Genomic DNA, 22,510 nt, shown 5'->3' on the forward strand with positions numbered 1-22,510 from the left:
CCAACAAAGAAGGAGTCAGAGCGCAGATGTGCTGTTTTACTTCCCCCAGTGTTTATTTTTAACTTGGCTGTTTACCTTTCGGTATCTCCCACACATTTGTAATTCTTTTCACTTGGCTACAGCACAATCTGTTGAGACAGAGATATCAGATAAAGTACACTGAAGACTATCATGTAACATGTGAAGGTGGTATTACTAAACAATTCCCTAGCCACCATTGCAAGCTTCTTAGAGGCACTTAACAGGTTTATCCCATGAAAAAGCCATGTAGTCATAGCTGGCTCATCAGGTATACCTCAATAACATTCATCTGAAGCTCTATGGATCCGTGAAGTTATTTATCCTAATTGAATGTAAAAAACTAGATGGAGCAGTTTCCACAAATACTGTTGAGAGTATTTCCCCTTTTCTATACAAATCCCTGGATTATTATAGTTCCACTACCAATTTATCCCTGTCATGCTAAAAACAAAGATAGACCTGGGACTATCCCAGAGAGGAACCTATGGTTGGAACAAATGAATGTGTAACTTCTAGTGTAAATTTTGAGTAGAAATTCTCTTCTACCTCACCACATTGCCATGCAGATCATCATTCTGGAAGTTCACAGATGTGTAACTTTAACAAAGGAAGTTCTATCAGCTTTGCTGTGGCTGTGTACATGTGCACAGTAAATTAGCTTTGTAGTGTAGAGATGAATCACTTGGGAACTAACTGCATTGATGTGAACTAACATGCTTTCTTTTTGCAATAGTTCAATCAAAAAATGATCAGTTGCTATAGGTGACCCAGCTGGTATTCCCTTATCGTGCCACTGACTACTCTGTAATTCAAGATTAGAGATCAAAATTAATTTCCTGTGGTGCAAAAGAGTCTTCACTGTTAGAAGATCACTCGCTTTATTTTTGTTCTTGCTTTAAACAGAACTTCACAGGCAATATTTACATAGGACGAGATTTGCAATAGTTGAATAACTGGAAGCCCCAGCTATATTTTGCAGCTATAGTTTTCAGTAGTAGAGCATAAAATATTTTCTCTGCCTTCTACCCAAGAGTTCTTATAATGAAGTTCCATTGATGTTTTTGTTTGTTTGTTTTTTTCCCTAGAAAAATTTCAATTAAGAAGAAAACAGATGACCATTTGGGAAACAGACAAAGGGGTGGTAGCGAAAATCAGGGATACGTTCCAGAGGAACTACATTACACAGGACAAATACCAAGTGAGTAAATTGCTTACACCTCTCAACAAAGGCATTTTGGGCAACAAGTCATGCAATTAAATTATAAGATTTCGCAGCACCTTGTTAAGGATTTGTGAGACAAATGAGTGGACATCGAGGTGGACTGAGAACTAGCTGAGTGGCAGAGCTCAGAGTGTTGTGATTAGAGGCACAGGGTCTAATAGAGGCCTGTAACTAGCAGGTTTCCCCGGGGTTGGTACTAAGTCTAGTCTTGTTCAACATCATCATCAGTGACATGGACAAAGGGATTGAGTTCACCCTTAGCAAGTTTGCTGATGATACAAAGCAGGAAGGAGTGGTTGGCATGCTGGAAGGCTGTACTGCCATTCAGCAAGACCAGGACAGACTGGAGAGTTGGACAGAGAGGAACCTGATGAACTTTAACATGAGAAAGTATAGGGGCCTGCACCTGGGAAGTCGTACACCACATGCATCAATAACAGATTAGGGGAAATGAGCTATGAGGAGAAGAACCTGAGTGTCCTAGTGGGTAACAGGTTGGCCATGAGCCAGCAGTGTGCAATGGCTAAGAAAGACAATTGAATTCTGGGGTGCATGAAAAAGAGCATGGCCAGCAGATTGAGGGTGGTGGTCCTCCTCCTCTACTCTGTCCTGGTGTGGCCACATCAGGAATATTGTTTCTAGTTCTGGGTTCCACAGTTCAAGAAAGAGAGAGATTTCCTAGAGAGAGTCTAGCGAAGAGGGACAAAGATGATGAGAGACCTGGAGTGTCTCCTGTATGAGGAGATGCTGGGCTGTTCAGTTTGGAGAAGAGAAGGCTGAGAGAGGATCTTATCATTGCTTATAAACATCTGAAGTGCAGGAGTCGAGTCGATGGGGGCAGACACTTTTCAGTGGCATCCAACCACAGAACAAGGGGCAACAGGCACAAATTGGAACATAGAAAGTTCCACACGAACATGAGGAAAAATTTGTTTACTTTGAGAGTGACAGAGCACAGGGAAAGGCTGCCCAGAAAGGCTGTGGAGTCTTCTGCTCTGGAGATATCCTGTACCTGTGAGGACACTAACCTAGGGAACCTACTTTAGCAGCGGGGTTGGACTAGATGATCTCTAGAGGTCCCTTCTAACCTCTGTGATTCTGTGATTATGTAATAATCAATGTAAGCAATATTTTGCACATTTGAAAGAAAAACAAAACAGAATAAAAACAAAATAAAGAAGAGAGAAATAAAAAAAATCACAGGGAATACAGCAGACATAACATAGTTTTGATGTTCTTCTTCTTCAGTTACTTCTAGGACTTATGCTGCATTTCTGAGTAAAGCTGATCCTTTGAAGGTTTTAATGCTCATTCATCTATAGGTTTGGGTTTTTTGTGTTTTGTTTTTTAAGATTTTTTGTTAATAGCTTTTTTGTTATCTATGTAGCTGAACAATGGCCATATTTTTATTCATTCGATAAATTACTGCAATACCAATTTATGTAACTTTGTAGTTAAAAATATTCACTCTGGTAATGGTATTTCAGGATAGCATACCAATATCCTCAATATGCTCTCAGTGTTGACATAGTTTTGGGGGATTATACAGCCATGGATGAGAGAAAATGTATCCGTTAGTTTTTCTGAGTATTACAGGCTGTCTCTGAAGGTTTTCCATGTAATAGAGGATGGAGGTCTTTACATTCATCTTTCCTCCCAGTCTTTTCCTAAGGAGTCTTCATCCCAAGTAATTCCATGAAAAAGAGAGGCAACAAAGCCTGACTCCCAGTCTCACCTGTTGACATGAAAGCCTTTGAATATGACAAACATCTTGAGACCATCCAATAAGTTGAAATGCTACTGAGTTACTGAAATGGGTGGAGATGCACAGTCACCATGAACATAAACACATCTTATTCATGTCCCTAAGAAAGCAGAGTTACATTTCACAGTGATGGCTCTTACAAATTTTATTCATGTGTGGCCTCTATAAAATGGTTACTGTGCAGTGATTGCAGAGCAGTGACAGGGTAGAACAACAACAGCTAGAAGAACAGAGGTTGGAAAAAGTCCAGTTTTTAAACAGTCTGTGTTTTCCACAAGAAAGCACAGTTGAGCAACCATCCTTTACAGTCCTTTTCCCCACATTGCTGACCTCATTAGTAAAAATATGCTAGTGAATTATGATTCTACAGGTAGATGACTAAGGCATTATAAATTCTAGTCCTTAAGCACCAAGTCTCTTCAAAATCAAAAGTAAATCTCCACCAAATCTTTACTAAGCATTTGCATTTAGAACCACATAATTATCAAAACATTTAATCAGGCATTTAATGACAAAATTATCGTGTAGAGTCTATAACTCAGGCATACACCCTTGTCTCTCTAACAAATACGTTGTGAAGAAATTAATACAGTGGAAAGATTTCAAGAGTATGTGGTATTGTTAAATGTAGAAGTTACAAAATAAATAAATAAATAGAAGGAAAATTAAATCAAAACTAGTCAAACTGATTCTGTTGTTTGTGGTTTGTACCATGATGGATGCTGATAACTGTAATTCTGTATATTTTTATTACAGCAGTTGTTTCTCTTCCTCCAATGTCTACAAAGTTCACTGTCCCTCATCCAGATTTACATACCAGTTCTGCACCAAAGGTAATTGTTATGCTGGTATCTTGATTTTTTATTTTATTTTATTTTTTTCACATGGTGGGTATTCTACTGTACTCAAACATAGATTTTGGGTGGAGGTAGATATTTAAAAGTCAATTAAAATTTTAATTAGATAAGTAGAATGATCCCTTAAACATTCATGACTCTTTTGTTTATAACCATAAATGCCTCTGGTGTTAGTCTTGAGTTTAGATAAATTTATTGGGGAGTGGGAGGAAAGAAACAGACACCCCTGATATTTGGAAGAAATTTCTAATAAAACTTTAGTTGCCATCTTTTCACTTGAGATCCCTGCCATGTTTTTCTTCCCACCTTCCATGCTATAGTTACAGAGTTGCAGTCTGCTCCTCCTCAGATGTCTGCTTTTTGCTTTGCATTGTTTCTCATATTTCTCTTCCTCCCAATACCAGCAAGGCCTTTTTCCCAGCACAGTGGGTAACCCTGAGTAGGGTGAACTTGCCACAGGAAAAGATAATTGTCTTCTCATCATTCCCAAGATCAAAAAGTCACTTCCTCTCTCAACAGCCCATTTATACCACTAATTAAATCTTTCAGATGTGCCAGGCAGAAAAGCTCTGGCTCAGCTCTTCAGAATTAACCTCTACATTTACATTAACCCATTATAATGCAAGGGTGTTTTCTGTTTCTGGATGTATAATGATGCTGCACAGTTGTTAGACATGTGCTGTTACAAAAGTAGATGCCTGCAATTTTTTTTTTTCCCAGTTGCCAGACCTGAGGAAGTGTGGATATGAGATGGAGATACAGATGAATGTGAGGCTTGATGTTCCTTTGTAAACAAAATCCAGTGCAGATTTTTCACTGAGAGAGTGGTGAGGCAATGAAACTGACTGCCCAGAGAAGTTGTGGATGCCGATTCCTTACAGATGGGCCCTGAGCAGCCTCATTTAGTGGCTGGCAATCCTGCCTGTGGCAGAGATGTTGGAACTAGATGATCTTTGAGGTCCCTTCCAACCCAAACAATTCTGTGATAACACTGGTGCTTTTTCTCTAGATAACTCCATGATTGATTTTCCAATTGCACTTCCATACTGCAAAAGTTTCTTCAGTCAAGAGCTCTGCAACCATTTTAGATACCTTTGATATCTCAGCAGTAAATGCTGGAAGGGGAAGCAAAGAGCTAACATCCGTTCCACTTTCATGTGTAGTTCCCCTTTCCACACTGCTAAAAGCATAAATAAAAGAGAGTTTAGTGTTTCCTTCACTTCAGTTTTCAGATACCACTATTGTGAAGGATAGTGTCAGGCTCTCAGCAACACGAATCACAATTTATGCTCTAGATTTGTAAAAGATTTTACATCTTCGTGATATTTTTTTGCCAGTGTTCTCTTGTGAATGTAGCAGTGATGTGATACCAAGTTCACGATTCAACACAGTGATAACTCATTTATTTTTGAAGATATGTTTCAACATGTGCAATGCAGAAATCTGTCTTGAGATGACACTGTATATAAATCATAGCAGAATGTGTTTAGTTCTTGCAACACACAATGAAATTTAGGAAGTACTCAAGCCATGATTAAAACAATGATCAAAACAATAATGGTAAAAATAGGAATGATAATGATGTGTCTATGGCTGGTAGCTATCATGTTTGACATTAATTACTTGTTAAACAAAATATTATTAATGCAAAGCTGAAAAGCACACACAAAACAGCTGAGAATTGAAACACAAAACTGAAAGACAAATATAGGTACAGGCCTCCATGTCAGATGCTAGATTAGATAGTCTAGGAGGTCCTTTGCAGCTCAGTGGCTAGGGAAACTTCAAAATCCATCAGAAGGACTTAGCATACAGTTTCTGTTTAACCACTTGTACCTGGACAGTACATGGTATAAGCCTGCTAAAGTGGCTTCTACTTGCATCAGGAATTGCATGCATACTTTGAAAAATATCAAGAGAGAATGTATAGATGAAAAATATATTATGAAAATATATTTTTTAATATGTTGGAGGAATGTTTAGCAGTCTAAAAATGGCCTGTGAAGACAAATTGCTTCTCAGCTTGAACAGAGCTTCTCAGTACGTAGTGGTGGCACCATCTTGTGTATACAGGAGTTGATAAAGCAAATATTGCTTGATGAAAGTTTACCTAAAATTGTGGATTTGCAGTCCATGATTTAAGTTTATGTGACTATATACAAACATAGTGAAACATTTCCTAGACAAAGTAAAGTTTTCTTTTTTTCTTCTTTTACATACATAACCTTCCCTGTTAACTGCAAAATAGAGATTTTCTGACAGAGTTGAGTTACTGGATGCATTAACAAAGTTCAATGACCACTGTAGCCAATACATTGCATAATAAATGCTGTAGTGCTCTTTCCTTATAATGCAATCCTTGTCAAGTGGAAGAAACCAGATAGCAAGCCATTTAACTGTCTGCTGATTTAGCTGTGTTTCTCAGTTCCCTACATGAATGCTGGAAACATTCCCAAAGGTTTCTTTTCTTTTCATCTTTGTGTGTTTTTCTATATTTTTAAATAAGAAATAGAGCCAGGGAGCAACAGAAGGAAAAGTAGTTATCCAGACAATTTTTTCCACAGTCAAGGAGGTCATGAAGGGATGGACTCTGCAAGTTGCCTCACTCTCTAGGTAATTAGGAAAAAGGAGCAAACATCTATGTGGTGGTAAAGAAACCAGGTTCTCCTTCCAGAGCAAGGTGGGGAGGGAACACAGGAACCAGCTATTGATGGAAGGAGTCATGGAGACTGAGAACCTAAGGCCTCATCTCTCCCTGAGATAAAAAAAAAATTAAGATTTCTGTGGCTGTCTTCCTTGACACCTTATGTGATCAAGATTAACCCCAGTAATAAGGTCAGAAAATAGGACCGAATGGGAAAATTATGAATGGAGAGTTTTAAAATTAGAAAGAAGCTCGTGGATGTGGGGACAAAATGGAAAGCAGAACAATCACAGTGAATGAAGGTTATTCAACCTAGTATTTTGAATGGGCAAAGGTAAACATACCTGCATGGCACGCTTCCCTCGCTGCCAGGAGAAAACAAGGTAGAAACTTTGATTGTATAAGCTTCACCTGGATGAGCTGGAGGTATTAGGAAGTCTTCCTGAGTCTCTGAGGGCATCAGCTTCAAATCTGGTACCTTCTATTCCATATGTAAAAAGGTACTATTTTAAATGATTGAGAAATTAAGGGAGCATTTCTATCAGAGATTCCTCAGAAGTCCTTGCCCATTGACCCAACCTGGTACAAAGCCTGAAATATGCTGGGTGTCACAGTAAAAGGTGACAACAAAAATTCACTTAGATCAGCTATTCTCTGTTCAAACTCACTGAATCAGAAATTAAAGCAAAATGTTCATGGAAGATAAATGTTGTCCAGTAATTGCACTGATAAATTCGCAACATGAACAAAAGTTCTGGCAAGTCATCCTACGGAAAAATAATAGCAAAGAAGAAGGGAAGGCAAAAAAGATGTGCAAGACATTTAAAAAATGATGAATATTGAACTAAATTATTGAGCTGAAGAAAAAATTACCAGCTACTGGAAGAGGAGGCCAGGAGTATAAGTCAAGAGGTGCTGGAAGGTCTCCACTCTGATTACATTAGCCAGGAAAAGGTCAGATGGAGAGCAGAGTTACAGGCTTCTCTTTAATTGTGCATTTTGTTACCGTCAGCATGGCAGGAGAGCAGTCTTTGCTCCCAGTCCCAAGAGGGCTGATCTGCAGACGAAATGCCCAGAGAGTATATACCCCAACTCATTATGCAGAGCTCCTTCTGAAACCCAAATTCAGTGAAGGAGATCCCTTAACCTGGCTCTAGCAGATTTTGCAGTAATACCGTGGACACTTGTGCTTTAGCAAGGGCCATAGGGCCATTTCTGAGGAACTGCATTTTTGCGAATCTTACTGCTAGAAAAAGAGATCTAAGGACTCAGCATCTTGCAAGACCAGAGAACCTCCTATACAAGCTTCATAATTAGTCCATTTAATATGGCATAAATGTCTCTATGATAAATCAGAAGACCATTTTGTAAAAAGGAGTGCTCATTTACAGTGAGACAGATTCATCCCTGGTGTAATTCAGCTAACTTCAGCAGAGCCATGCAAGTCTTGGATTTGCCACCACAGCCACACTCTTCCTCTCCAGTCCAGAGTGAGTCACCACTGTTAATGGAGACAGATCTATTTTTCTCTGTAACTACTCCAAATGATACTCTATAAACTGGAAATATTATTTGGTTGTGGTTGTGGTTTTATACCAGAGAGGAAATGAGTGATGGATTGTAGCTACATTTATTGCACTGTATATAACCACTCTGACTCTGTGGATTGTTTCAGAAGAAAAATTAAGCTATCAAAATCAAATTAAAAGGCCAATAAAGTAGAAATATAAACGAATGACAGCAAATAATTTTTCCCTTACTGATGAAACATACTATAGAGTATGTCATGTTATTATATTCATTGGTCAGCATGTCTTGATTAAGAGACTAATAAATATTGATGATACAGGTGCAGGAAGGCAGGTGCAGCTTATAGACGAAAGTATATTTTTTCCAAGTGTCTGTGAAAGAAGGAAAGGAGTGAAGTTATGTGGGTGGGATTAACACAAAAAGAAATAAGAAGGAATTGCCAGTTTGTGTGTCTATTGATGGACAGGGAAATGTGCTGAATGTACTAAAAGTTGACAAGATGGAACTGCTTTGCTATTTGAAGCAATGCTTTATCTGAAATATTGTGAGGGTATCCATAGTTTTTGGGTGGGTGTTTTCCTGTAAATGAAGTGAGTTTGGAGAGAGAATTAAAAACTGAGGGAAGGGGGAGAAATAACCTCAAGAAACAGAAAACTGTGCCTCCGTGGTTTTTTGTTCTAACAGCAGAACGTGTGATGCATGCAGATACATTTGGAAATACTCCTACTACACTAATTTCAGCAATTTGTTCTAATGCAGTTTGACTTGGATTTTTTTGGCTAGCTAATAGCAGGCAAAGCCTTCAGCTTGTCACACATTTCTACAGTGTCAGTGTCAGAGGAGCTGCCATCTGTCAAATCAATTTAGAGATCGGAGCCTCTGTTTCATAATGCCAGATGTGAGTTCATCATTCATATCACTGATGTCATATGGGTTGCAGAATTGACTACAACATGCTTGCAATAGCAGAAGTCCTTCCTTCATTGACTGAGGATCATTATCCAAAACACCACTCAAAGATTCAATCCTGAAATCAGCTGGTACACACACTCATTTTGCCTTCTGATTCATCTACATATTGCTGGCTCTCTTTGTTTGGTTGAGAAGCTGAAAGAGGTAGAAAGATCTGGGAATCTATTTTCTCAGTCAAACCAACAAACTATGCAACCCTTTTCCCAGTATAATACTTCCTTTACAGTAATCCCTGTAAAAATGTATCCAAGGCAGATAGGCAGTCAGCATACAGGTTCTGAAATGTGTGACTGTCAAACATCCATCATTAGCTAGACACCCAGCTGAGAGTACAGAGTCTCCAAACTATGTAAAGGAAATGCTGATGACGTTCTGTTCTGACTGAGAATCAGTGTTAGAAACTTGCTCCTGTAACATTGGGCTGTGCAGCAAACCACTAGAATGATCTTTTTTTCCTTCAACATGTAGGATGTAATGAATAATGAAGCATTTTGGGGGGGGGGGGGGGGGTTAGGGCTGACAGGACTAGTAGAGCACTGGATTAGTCTGAAGAAGAAACAACTTTGAAATCGAAATCAAGCAGAGGCTCTAGCAACTGTAGCATATCAGAGTTTAAATATGAAATGGCTGTTGTGATACTAGTCCTCTACATTTTGTATTTGTAATGTGTTGCATTTGAGATCTTCTGCATCATCAGAAAATGAAGTTCAGGTCAGTGAACCAGCAGCCTCAATGTCAGTGAAGTTATATCCAGCTTACTGCAACCTCCATGAGGCAATGCTACTTCAGAGAAAGCTTCACAGAAAATGGGCCAGTACACAGCATGAATTTACTGAAATTCATAAAATTATTCTTAATTGATATCAGAGCACAGTGAGAATAAAATATAGGATACTCAGGGAATTTGCTATAAAGCAAAACAGCTATGAAAGATGCAGAAGGGCAGAGGGGGACCTGGTCCATTATGGGCACAGTACCCACTCCAGAAGTAAACTTAGTGCTTGGTTTCTACTTTGCTAGAGAGGAGAAATAGCAGTACGAGGCAGGGGTTGTGTGACTCATTCTTGCAGGTAAAATTTTTAGGGCAAAAAAGGCATGCAGCGGCTACATTTTCCCCAGTGCTGTCAGGGAAGAACAGTGCAGTTTAGATCCAGCTGGCGTAAGTCCTCTGGCTCCTTCCTGTTCAAAAGCAGATGCAAACCAAGATCTTCTGTAGTGTGGCCATGAATATTCCTTCTTTTGATAGCATTACCTAGTGAGCTTTCTGAGTAATCATAGAAACATAATGGTTGGAAAAAACACTAAGATCATCTGGTCCAACCATCAGCCCATTACCATCATATTTTATTTTATTTTTTACCAAATAAGTGTTCTGCCACAAATGGAGCAAATTTCACATATTCATCTCCTGGGCAGCACAGTCCAGAAGAAACTTCTTATGTGCTCTGGAATGGAATGAGAAATGTCTCCGTTGAACACCACCAAGGTCTTTGGGCTATTGCAGATCTGCAAGAAATTAATAGCGGTAAAGAGATTCTGAAAAAAGACTGAGAAGAGACAGGCAGTCCTTTTACTTCATAGACTCATAGATCATAGAACGACTTGGGTTGGAAGAGACCTCAAGGATCATCAAGTTCCAATCCCCCTGTTGCAGGCAAAGTTGCCAATTGCTAGATCAAGTACTAGATCAGGCTGTTCAGGGCCCCATTCAACCTGGCCTTAAACAAATCCAGGGATAGGGCATGACTCTTGGTGAAAACTTCCTCTGACATCTAATCTAAATCTTCCCTCTCTTAGTTTAAAATCACCCCCTCTTGTCCTAGTCCTATCACTATCTACTCAAGTATAAAGTTCACTTCCCTCCTGTTTATAATCTCCTTATAAATATTTGGAGGCTGCAGTGAGGTCTCCCTGCCTCCTTCTCTTTTCCAGGCTAAACAAGCCCAATTCCTTCAGTCTATCTTCCTAGGAGAGGTGCTTCAGCTCTTGGATCATTTTTGTTCCCACCTCTGGACCCTCTCCAAAAACTACACATCTTTTCTGCGTAGGGGGCCACAGGCCTGGATGCAGTACTCCATATGAGGCCTAACAAGGGCAGTGTAGAGGGAGACAATCACCTCCCTCATCCTGCTGGCCACCTCTCTTGTGATGCAGCCCAGGATACAGTTGAACTTGCAGGCTGCAAACTCACACTGCTGGCTCATGTTAAGTTTTTCATCTACCATGACCCCTAAGTCCTCCTCAGCAGGACTACTCTCAAGGAGTTCTTATCCCAGTCTGTATACATATCTGGGATTACCTCAACTTGAAGTGCAAAACCTTGCTCTTTGTTTTTTTGAACTCCAGTAGGTTCACATGACTACACCTTTCAAGTTTATAAAAGTCCCTGTGGATGACATCCCTTCCTTCCACTGGATCACTCAGCTTGGTGTCATTGCAAACTTGCTAAGGGTGTACTCAATCTCATAATCTGTATCATTGATAAAGATGTTAAAGAGTACTGGCTCCAAGACAGACCCCTGGGGAGCACCAGGAACACCACTCTTCACCTGCCTTCATATGGACATAGAGCCACTGACCTCAACCCTCTGGCTGTGACCTTCCAACCAATTCCTTATCCACCGAACAGTCCAACCTTCAAATCCCTCTCTCTCCAATTTAGAGATAAGGATGTAGTGAATGACCATGTCAATGGCCTTGGAGAAGTCCAGGTAGATGATATCAGTTGCTTTCCCTTTGTCCACTGATGTTATCACTCCATCCTAACATGAGCCACCAGATTGGTCAGGCACCATCTTCCCTTGGTGAAATCATGCTGGCTGTCTCGAATCACCTGCTCATCCCTCACATGCTTTAGTATGTCTTCCAGAAGGATCTGTTCCATGATCTTTTCAGGCATCAGAGATGAGGCTCACCAGCCAGTAGTTCCTTGGGTTCTCCTTCCTCCCTTTCATACAAATGGCAGTGGTTTCCCTTTTTTCCATCACTGAGGACTTCTCCCAACAGTCAAGACTTCTCAAACATGATGGAGAGCAGCTAGGCAAACACATCAGCCAGTTCCTTCAGGACCCTGGGATGCATGTCATCTGGCCCCATAGACTTATCAGACTCATGAATCAGTCTTGGACTTTCTCCACCCTTACAGTGGTGAGCAGTTTGTGCCCCAGTTCCCACCAAGAGTTTAGGGGATGTGAGGTTCAGGGATGTGAGAAATATGAGAATCCTGGCAGATAGTTCCCAGAGCACCACTCCTGTCTTCTGAAATAAACAGCAAAAAAGGGTAAATTTGGGAAATAGCAGTATGTTCTAGCAACTGATAAAGAGGAGGGGAAGAGGGTGAACAATATTGTGTTTCAAACAGAAGGCAGCTGTCCTATGAAATGTTTCTAGGGTAGTTATATTTATCCCATGGTTTTCTTTGAGGTACTTGTTCTCATTAAATACCAGAAAAACGTTCACATTTGTTATCTAACATTTTCCTCCATGGCTTGTTTAATAATATATAGGTACCAAATACATTATTCAAGATACTTAATACTGGAAGAATACCAAAGCAATACAAGCTGTGCCTGATTAGTGTTTGAGTAAAAAATATAGGAAATTTGGTCAAAAGCTGGGAAAAAGCTTAGGGTTCATAAAAATTTTCATTGAGAAGAACAGCGGAATTTCCATTAATGCCTGCACCAGCTGAGGATGTTGCAATGAACAGTAGCTCAGTAGATTGCATCTTCTAGGAGGAAAATCAAACTAACATCGGAGCTAGGCCCAGCAAATCATTTGATTTTATTGCTTCTTTTGGGAAGCTATCTAAAGATAAAGGTTAACAACTTTGTAAGTCATTTTCACTTCTTAGAAGTACTTTGTAATTGCCTGTGTGAGGTTGCACTGCCACATTTAAATATTCATAGCACACGTTTCTTGAATGCATTTGAGAATAAATTTTAGTATATTCATCTGCAATGATATTCATAAAAGTACATAAGTAATTGGGACTGCAAATCCACAGCACTGGTTTCAAATGATGACAAGGTTTTCTAATCTGCCAAGCGCTTGCCTTGCACTGATCCCACTGGGGTCAGCTTGGAAACACGCTGGTGTCTGCGGGAATGGAATTGTGCCAGTCGTGGGAACTTAAAAAAAAGCCAACCTGGAATAAACATGAAGATGTTGACAATGGCATTTCTGACACGTGAACTACTAGCATGCTTCTTGTTGCAATTTCCAGTGTACTAGAAAAACAATGTCAGAAGTTAAGCATTTATTACAACTTATGGGGTAGTTTTCTTAAAAAACACCATCTTCCGCTTGAAAGAATACAGACTGCAGAGTACACAAGAAGTTCTCAGATAGCATAAGACCAATTAACAAATTCCCCGTAACGCCAGTGGTGCATTGCATATTAGGCTTATATAAGTATTTTCTTTTTGTTGTTCTGCTGTTCCTTCTGTTCTTTGTAATTAGAGTTTGAGTGGGTTGCTGATGATGGATTTAATTTTGGCATAATGCTTTGAGGTGGGTGGTGGCAGGTAACCTCCTGAGGACCCTTGAGTGACTGCTTTTCTAAGACTTTTAGTTCTCTAACTGCTTTTTATTCTGCTCTAGGGACGACCTCAAAGACATACCGATTATCCAATCAACCCAAAGAAAATTAGAAATGTGACACATGTTTAGGATGGACTTCTGAAAATTCTTACCTGACTTGCATTTTACGGGTTTGAATGGCTTCCTGCGACAGGGAAAGGTCACCACCAGTTCTCTCAATTTAAGCTATAAGTTGTTATTGTTTCTGTTTATTTCTCTTGTTATGAAATAAAATTGCAACCTTTACAATGTAGTATATGATAGCTCAGCAAAATAATGGACGCAAATGAATACCTTAAATTCAGAGACAACAAATATGATGAGAATCTACAAGAATAAGAATGTATCATTTCAATTTCAAGAAAATCAACAAAACTCCTACCAGACCGAAATGTCCAGCTATCCACAGCGAGGTGAAGGACTGGAACTGCTGGTGATTAAGTACTTCAGAGGAACTGGTTAATAATAATACTGGTTAATGCAATACCTACTGCATTTTTTAAAAAATGCTTACAGCTGATTATCTCAAGCTCATCGTACTTTTCAATTTATGTTCTGTAATAAAATCAAGGGGAGTTTTGACAGAAAGCAAAAATCTTAAGCTGAAAAATGTGGATTTGAAACAACTGATTTTTAAGAGCTGTTGCTTCAGTGCTTAATGTCTCTGATCTACTTGAGGCTGAGTTTGGCAGCTAAATGATGTGGATCACAGTAAAGGATGGCTGATGGTGTTCACCCTGTTGTTTCATCATGGATAGAGACGATAATGACCAGGAGAAACGCATTTTAGCTGAGCAACCCAGCCAATAAATCAGGTCCTGCAGAAGGACCTTACATATGCCTTCCCAACCTAAAAAGTACACTTTCTAGCTGGAGTGTTTTGTGTGAAATTCTGTATTTCATAAAAGAAATGCTTAAGCAATTTTAGTTTTATACAAAGGCAACTTGTCTTTTTACCCACTTAAAACATTCTGAACTATTCAGTGTTTTGCATGTTAATTTTCTGCATGAACCTATGCAGGTGATCTTTGAGTAAAGACACAAAGCTGTTGAACGAAAGTACTTTCAGTGTTAATCAGTGCAGTGAAAATAAGAAATTTGAAACTTGGTCTCAGGAAAAAAAATATCATTTTGTTTGTTTAGCATTTAGGATCTCATTAAATTGTGACAGATTTTGCATTGCTGGTCATATTTCCAGTCAGTCTGTCAGAACAAGTGCTGGGACTAATTCATCTTCTGCCATATGTAATTGTATACAAAGCTCTTTCAGATTCTGGCCGCCTACACTCTTTCTGTCTTGTCTGGTTGAAGGAGGAGCTTTGAAATGCTTTCTCTTTGAATGGAATTTAGCAAAAACATGATATGTAAATAACTGTAGTGTTATACAGAGAAAATATAACTTGTGAAAATGTAAGTATTTGTGGAATATCTGCGTTTTTTCTTTGAATAACCATGCATTGGGAGAAAGATCTGCCTTATTCTGGTATGAGAATTGGTACTGCTGACATCTCCTAGTTGATAATGCAGCTCAATGCAACCTGAAAACCAATAAAAATCCACTTTATTAAGAAATGTCCACTGCACAAGGCAGATAGGCTGAGGGTAACATCAGCCTGTGCCTTTGGGTAAAACCATGGACCTTTGGCTTTCTGAGCACATACATGGTTAGCAAGCCTACTCTCATGAGAAGAGTAACCTTGCAGTACAAAAATGAAAACTGGTCAGAAGCATTTGTTTCCTTGCAGAAAATGTGTATTAATCAGAATGCATTTTGAAAATGAATCAAACCGTACTGTGTTGTTTATCTCAGAACCCTTGCTCTCAAGCTTAGCATTGTTATTATTTGGTATCACTGTCCTTGAACCAAAGGAAACCTTTTCTCCATTTAATCTGTATCCTTCCACATTAATTTAAAAAAAAAAAAAAGTGTTCATGTTGAGGACAAGGACAGGACCTAAAAGAGGAAATCCTGTGCTACCCAAATTGATTTTTAGCCTGTGGTTGGGCCAAATTTCCTGCACTGACTGCATAAGCCTATGACCAGAATGAGCAAAGGGTTTTTTTACAAAAATATGCCACATTCATGGATATATGCCTGGTAACCAGAGTCTGGAGCAGTTTTCCTTCCTGACAGCTACAAGAATGCATCCCATGTGGCTGTGGTTTATTTTCTGCAGAATTACCATGAGGTTAAAATTCTTATAGTGTCCCTGAAATTTATAGTTGGGTGCATTTGTATGCTTATAGATTTGTTTTCTTCAGGCATGTTATACAGCCTGTATATCATCTCCAGTACTAGCTGTTAGTTATGTTTGCAAATAGAGCTCTGCAAACAACAATGCATAAAATAGAGACAATTTTTAGCACTCAGGGAAAATAAAATATGCAGGCACTTTCAGAAGACAGAGTAGGCTAAAAATATTGAATTTCAGGCAGTTTATGGAGACACCAATCTTTTGTACACTTGCATGTTGATTTATAATTACGACTTGGGGGACATTTTAGTAATCTAGAAGTATCTATTTTTTTTATTGCTTACAGACTGTGCAGTTTGATTATATACAACCCTTCCATGTTCCCTTACGTAGTGTTCTGATTGGAATTCCGTACATGTGTATGTGGGAAAAAATACACTGGAGATATGCAGTACTTCATTCTGCAGTAAGGTTTCCTAAAGTTGTGCCTATACAGTTTTATATTTCAGAGAGAATTCAGGCTACCTGAAGAGAAGACCATCTAAAAATAACACTGACTCCACATGAAGCTTTCTTTTTCTAACAAAAAAGCACCTCATGGGGGCTAAGCAGACTCAACAGATACGCTCTTAGCAAAGGGTACTCACAGTGTTGACTAAACACTTGGTTTCATACCGATCGGATTAAATAGAATTGCTATTTTTGATATTTGCTTGGTAGTATATGTAATATGTACTGTTGCTAACCTACAGTAGATCACTTTCAATCTAGTATGTGGGCATTCCCAATGGCAGAGGAGGGTACTCCTTGCTTACCAGTCAACCAGCCTCACTATGTCCTTCTTCGGAAATATGCTCCATGAGGCAGGAAGGACACAGCTTCCTACAAGATTCCTCTGCAGAAGCTTCTCTGAAACCAGAGCATGGTTCCCTGGAAGCGTTGCAGATATCTTATTCCCCTGTCCGTCCAAAGTAGGCCCACACCCTAATTATCCCTCTCAGAATTTCTCAAAACCCCACATCTGTATTCTCCGAAACACAGTAAAATTAATCCAGCAGCCTCATAGTAGCTACACAAATAAAATTAAGCAATCTGTGTGCTCCCAAATGGTCCCATATCGTCAGACTGTAACTGGAAGAGAACCCTGGCTGCCAATATGGGAACACCTTTGCATCTTAGTACTCTTTACCAGATCAGACTCCAAAAGCCTCTGCTAAAGAATAGGCCGAGACCAGGAATTCATAAAGCCCCTGATACGGAGGTGCATGCTCTCAGTAGATGTGACTGTCATGATTAATCTCTCCTCCTACTCACCATGAACCACTCTTGTTCCCCAGGCTATGAACTAGCTGTCTCTTTTTCCCCTGTGTGATAAGTAGCTTTGTTTAACTTTTTAAACTTCCTTTGTCTCTCACTTTCCTTTCTTTTTACCATCCTTATTTTTTTTCTATTATGGAATATCTTTTCTTTAAACAAAGGGCTAATTGATACATATCCAATTAACATCTGAGCATTTGTTCTCAGCTTGTATTTAGCTTTGCAAATTGCTGCTTCTATTTCAGACCTGAGGAAGGGCTTGTATGTCAGAAAATTTGTCTAACATTTCCAGCAATGCCAGCTGATCCAATAAAGCATACAACCTCTACCTGCAGACTTTGACCTGCCCACGCGCTCATATTGACGCTTGCCTACTTCAGTCATCCCACTCACTGGGACGTCAGGAGGACACTATGCAAATTTAAGCTGACCTTTCTAAATTGCTGTTGGGAAAAAGCGAAGATGTAACTAAGGGGATGATTTCCACCTTGACAGTTAAAGACAGGAAGTCGCTCATCTCTTAAACTCACCAAGGTGATGGAAAAAACTGAATGCATGAAAGAGTCTGAGCTGGCTTGTCACATACTTAGCCCATCCAAACCCAAATTTACACGTAACCACTTAGAGAAAGAACACAGTAATTTCTCTGAGAGGGTGGTGAGGCACTGGCACAGCTGCCCAGAGAAGCTGTGGTGCCCCATCCCTGGAGGCCCTCAAGGCCAGGTTGGATGGGGTCCTGGGCATCCTGAGCTGGTGGGGGGCAGCCCTGCCCAGGGCAGGGGTTGGGGTGGGTGGGCTTTGAGCTTCCTTCTAACCCAAACCATTCTATGAATACTAACCCAACATGGAAACAAATCATGTCAATAAAGAGGAAATTAAACAAAATGTTACTGATGGAGGGAGAAACTAAGCCAGGCCCACGCTTGCATGTCTGCATCAAACATCATGATGACAGAAAATTAGCCACACTGTTGTAAAGATGGAATGTGATAGGAATGCTGTGCACTGCGGCAGTCTGCAGCTCCAAACAGAACTGTCCTTCTGCCCTGGAGATTTCCCATAGCCCTCCCTCCCCTGCTCTCCGTTCTTTGGGAGATGTGGGTTGCTAACAGCACCTTTATGTGATCTGAAAAACCACTGATCATTTACACTAGATCAGTACTGATATTCATTTAAATGAGAGTGGATACCTGCAGGCACAAACGCTATAGAACAGAATATTCATTTTCAGTTCAGAGAGGCTTTCGGCATTAGCTCTCACAGCAGAACTCACGTCACACAGATTATATTTATATTGTTTATTTGCTACTGTGATATGATTACTCTCCCAAATAAGAGATTACATTAAGTGCTTTTCTGAAATCATGTTCCAGCAAAACACTGTTTTTGTTTTGGGGAAAGAATGCCAAAATCCAGGGAAAACAATACGGAGATGTTTTAATTAGAGAAGCCAACCAGATCTATATTTGCTCTGTCTCCATCTCATTAGCTTCTCCTCATGAAAGGCCCAGTGGCTGCTCTGATCTTGTGCCAGATCCTCTGTACTATTGATCTCCTCAGTTCCAGTGTCCTCTCAGCTGACTGCTGAAGCAAGTAGTCTTCATGAGGTTAGCCCAACCGAACTGAAAAGGTGGTGGAGCAGCAGCTCCTGTTTGAAATCATAGAATGAGTTGGCTAGGAAGTGACTTCAAAAATAATCAATTTCCAGCCCCTTGCTGTGGGCAGGGCTCCTGACCACTAAATCAGGCACTAGATCAGGCTGCCCAAGGCCGTATCCAAATAGCCTTATGGGTTTCGCCAAATGGAGAAGCTGGGCATTTACTCACTGTCTCACACAGTGCACGAACAGTCTGCCACGTGCTCATGGAGTCAGGATATTTGTCTGCATTAATCCGTGCTCACCAAGCAGTCTGTGCATGTCAGTACAGCCACTCACTCCTGTCACGCCATGGTGCTGCCTCTAAACAGATGCCTGAAGAAAATTGCTCCTGTCAGAAACCTCTCCAGTGCAGCCTCTCCTGCTCAGTTTCCACAGTGAAGTGACCTCTGGTGATCCATATGTAAGCTGTACCACTGCAAATAATGATTTATTTCCCTCCAGAAAAGTCTTTTTTCCCTCCTTATTTGCAGATTTTTCTTTTCTCTGTCTCTGCCCTCGGTTTGGTGTCACCTCTCACAGAGTTACATGTTCAATTAGGACTCCCACGCCTCGGAGTGGGTGCCCATGTTCCTCAAGTGGCTGTGAAGCACTGCGAGAGCCACATGGCACTGTGGGAACAACAAAGACAGACATCTGTATTCCCTTAGCATCAACAGCCAAACTGCTGACAGATTTTGCCCTGCATTGCAGGTGCTCTTCAATTATTGCAATGAACCCAATCAACAATAATTGATGAAGACTTTCTAATGAATATTGGGAAAATCATTCAGCATACTCAAGGAGGTTTCCTTTCTTCTCTTGCTACACTGAGCAGCTTCATAGCTAATTGCTTACAAAGCCTTAGTTTCCTTCATTGCAATTCCTTTAACAGGGCAGAGGTAGAAACAATTAAAGGCAGGTGATTATGAAGATTGTGCTTTACAATGGAAACTGAAGAGCCATGAGCCATGAGCAATGGTTACTGACGGTACATGACTAAAGTCACTCTGCTTCTAAAGGATAACTTTGCAGTTGCCTCAGATACGCTGTGCAGACACCTCCGTCCTTTGTGCCCTTTGTAGCTGCTTACTGGCCAGAGCAACAGCGGGCAGCGAGTGACAGCGCATGCCACCTCCCAAGCCCTGTGTTCAGTCTGCCAGGGGAGCGCAGCTCCCAGACATGCTCATGGGTCATTGACTACATCAGTTCTAAACAACATCTAAATAGCCTATAATTGCAGCTATTTACATGCAAGTGCTGGGCTGTAGCTACGCGATTTTCCCTACTGTAGATGCAGAGTGGAGTGCAGAGCATTCAGCTTTTAGAGCCTGAGTTGATGTTATGCCAGAGACCGCATAGGTAAGAGTTCAATGCACTGTTTGCTCCTCTTGCTGCCTTTTCTGCTTCTCCAGCAGTTATCAAATGAATATAATTGCTAACAGAGGGTTGCTGTTTTTTATCCTGTAAAGGAGAAAGAGGACTTCATGACAGCTTAGAGATCTTACAAAATGGTGAATTAGCATAATCAACAATTTCAGTAATAAATCCAGTACTATGCTTTCAATTTCATCAGCTCAATTCAAGATTCTTCCTCCTGAGTTAGAACTGGCATCTCAGTGCACAGATCGCAGCCATTCTCATCAGTCAGGTATATTTCTGGATGCACTTTATGGCCAAGACAATTTATAATACAAAACCAAAAAGGACATAATGGTTACTTTGTTCTCTAGGCATCAATCGCGCACTTCTTTAAATTAGAAATGTCTAAAATGGAGCAAGAGGAATAAACATCTAATATGAAAATGGGATCAACTTGGGATATTTATCTGATTGCTCTTTTTTTTTTTTTTTTTTTTTTTTTTTTTCATGATGTTAATTGAAACTAACAAGAAGCACATTCTGACCAAGGTTCTGGTGACAGCCCCAAACACTTCCCACTCTCTTCAGGACTGCAGGAAGAAGGTGAACAGGGAAAGGGGGGGAAAGGCACATTTCAACAGCAGAAAGCAGACAGAAGCTGACTCCCATGTCTTTGCTGTTGTAAATCAAGCCAACCTCACTCATTTGAAACCATTTAGCTCACACTGAGACCAAAGATCCTCTGGAGTGACTGAGACAAGATTCTGTTGTATTCTGCTAACAACTCTCCCTGGGGTTGGTCATGCAGAATTAGTTTTCTAGTTCTATGAATCATAACTGAACCCCATGATATATGGTGCATAGGGTAGCAATAGTGTTTATCACTGCTTTTTAATACACAATTTAAATGTGGTCTAAGCAGATAAGTAGCAAACTGTTTACAGATGCAGAACCAAGAATACAATTAAACATTCTGCTTAATGAGATATTAGTGGGTATCACTCAAGACCTTGGGGATATGTGTAAAATATGCTTTCACCTGCTTCTTATGCCTTGTCCTGATCAGTGTCTCACCAAGCTGAGCTCTCAAGAATGAACAAGAAAACCCATTAAGAGGTGAGGCTTCAGGGTTCATTAAAGACACTGAGTCAACCTGCAAGCTTAACAGGACTGGCAGGGTTTTCCCACCAACTATGACATGTTCAGTATGCCTCTCAGACAACTTGGGCATGTGTTAAAACCCAAAAAGTGCTGTGGCCTGTAGGGGAACACCTTTGAGAGGCACATCCATGAATTCCTTTGAAGGAAAAAGCCATCAAAATGGCAATGCCCTCTGTAAAAGCAGTTAGCAAGTTTTTGGCCTTGCCTAGAGAAGAGGGATGTTATTTAATGCCCTTCCTCAATATCAGGTGAGCTCATTGCTTACGGTTGCATAACATCATTAAAGTTTCAGCTTCTGAAGCTTTAAATACAGAGATGATAAACTAAATATTTAAGAGATTCCGAGTTTAGATTCGACTGACCTTCACAAGCTCCTTCTGGTAATTTATATAAATGAATCTACTAATTATTCATAGAAACAAAATGCCTGAAAAGAATGTAAACACAGCACTATTATTGAATTTTACAGCTGGAATCAGAGCTAGTGTTTATGGGCCATGGCCAGCACTCTTTCACCCTGCAAAGTCTACTAAACTGATTAAAATTTCTTAAAGCATCATTTTTCATTGTTTGGGGATGACCAGGCACTAGAATTTTATTTTAGTCAAATCATAGTGTCCCCAGGTAAATGCCAGATCTTTCTAAGCTTCATTGCACTAGAGCTGCACAGGGACCAACTACAAAAGAATGCATTAAATCTAAGGGTGCTTTTTTCTAGTACTAAGTAACACGAGGCAGCTATTTTTAATTTCTGTGCAGCAGCAAGTGTTGAACAAGCTACATGTGACCTACCTTGCATTTTAAAGAGGAAGGATAAGAAACAAAGTGTGTAGAAGCTGCACCTTGCTAGTTAGCCAGTCCACGAAGCTGGAAATGGAGGTCCCATGGGCTGACTTTGTTCACAGTCTCTCCCATTGTCATCCATAGAAGTTTGTCATCTTTTTAAGGAGGAGTTTCTGTTCCTATCTAGGGGGATATGCACAATGGCAAAGCATAATAGTCCAGGTTTTCCTTCTTTTCCCCTTCTTTTCCCCCAGCTAACTAGAAATTTAAAGGAGGAGGAGAAAAACATAGACGCTCTTCTGGGATGCAAACCAAGGTGTCCACTGGTGTCCTGAAATACCTTCAGGGAAAGTTATCATTTCAGAGTTCACATAGAGATACTCGAGAGACCAGCCGCTCCAAGCTTACTTTTGTTCTTTTTACTGTGCTTTGAAAATGCCACCGAGGAAAACTCTGTGCTGCAT

General features: G+C 40.1%; 1 protein-coding gene across 1 annotated transcript in view; it reads left to right on the plus strand.

The window, feature by feature from the left end:
• The window catches only part of IGSF5 (immunoglobulin superfamily member 5), a 34,166-nt gene extending 19,201 nt beyond the window's left edge, over positions 1 to 14,965 (plus strand). The window contains exons 7-9 of the mRNA XM_090146250.1: positions 1,107 to 1,219; positions 3,765 to 3,841; positions 13,614 to 14,965. Of these exons, the coding sequence (XP_090002376.1) occupies positions 1,107 to 1,219; positions 3,765 to 3,841; positions 13,614 to 13,682 (259 nt within the window). The 3' untranslated portion in view covers positions 13,683 to 14,965. The remainder of the gene's footprint in view (positions 1 to 1,106; positions 1,220 to 3,764; positions 3,842 to 13,613) is intronic.
• The last annotated feature ends 7,545 nt before the right edge of the window (positions 14,966 to 22,510 follow it).

Source organism: Phasianus colchicus, chromosome 1 (assembly GCF_987193195.1).
Source record: "Phasianus colchicus chromosome 1, bPhaCol1.hap1.1, whole genome shotgun sequence".
Lineage (NCBI taxonomy): Eukaryota > Metazoa > Chordata > Aves > Galliformes > Phasianidae > Phasianus > Phasianus colchicus.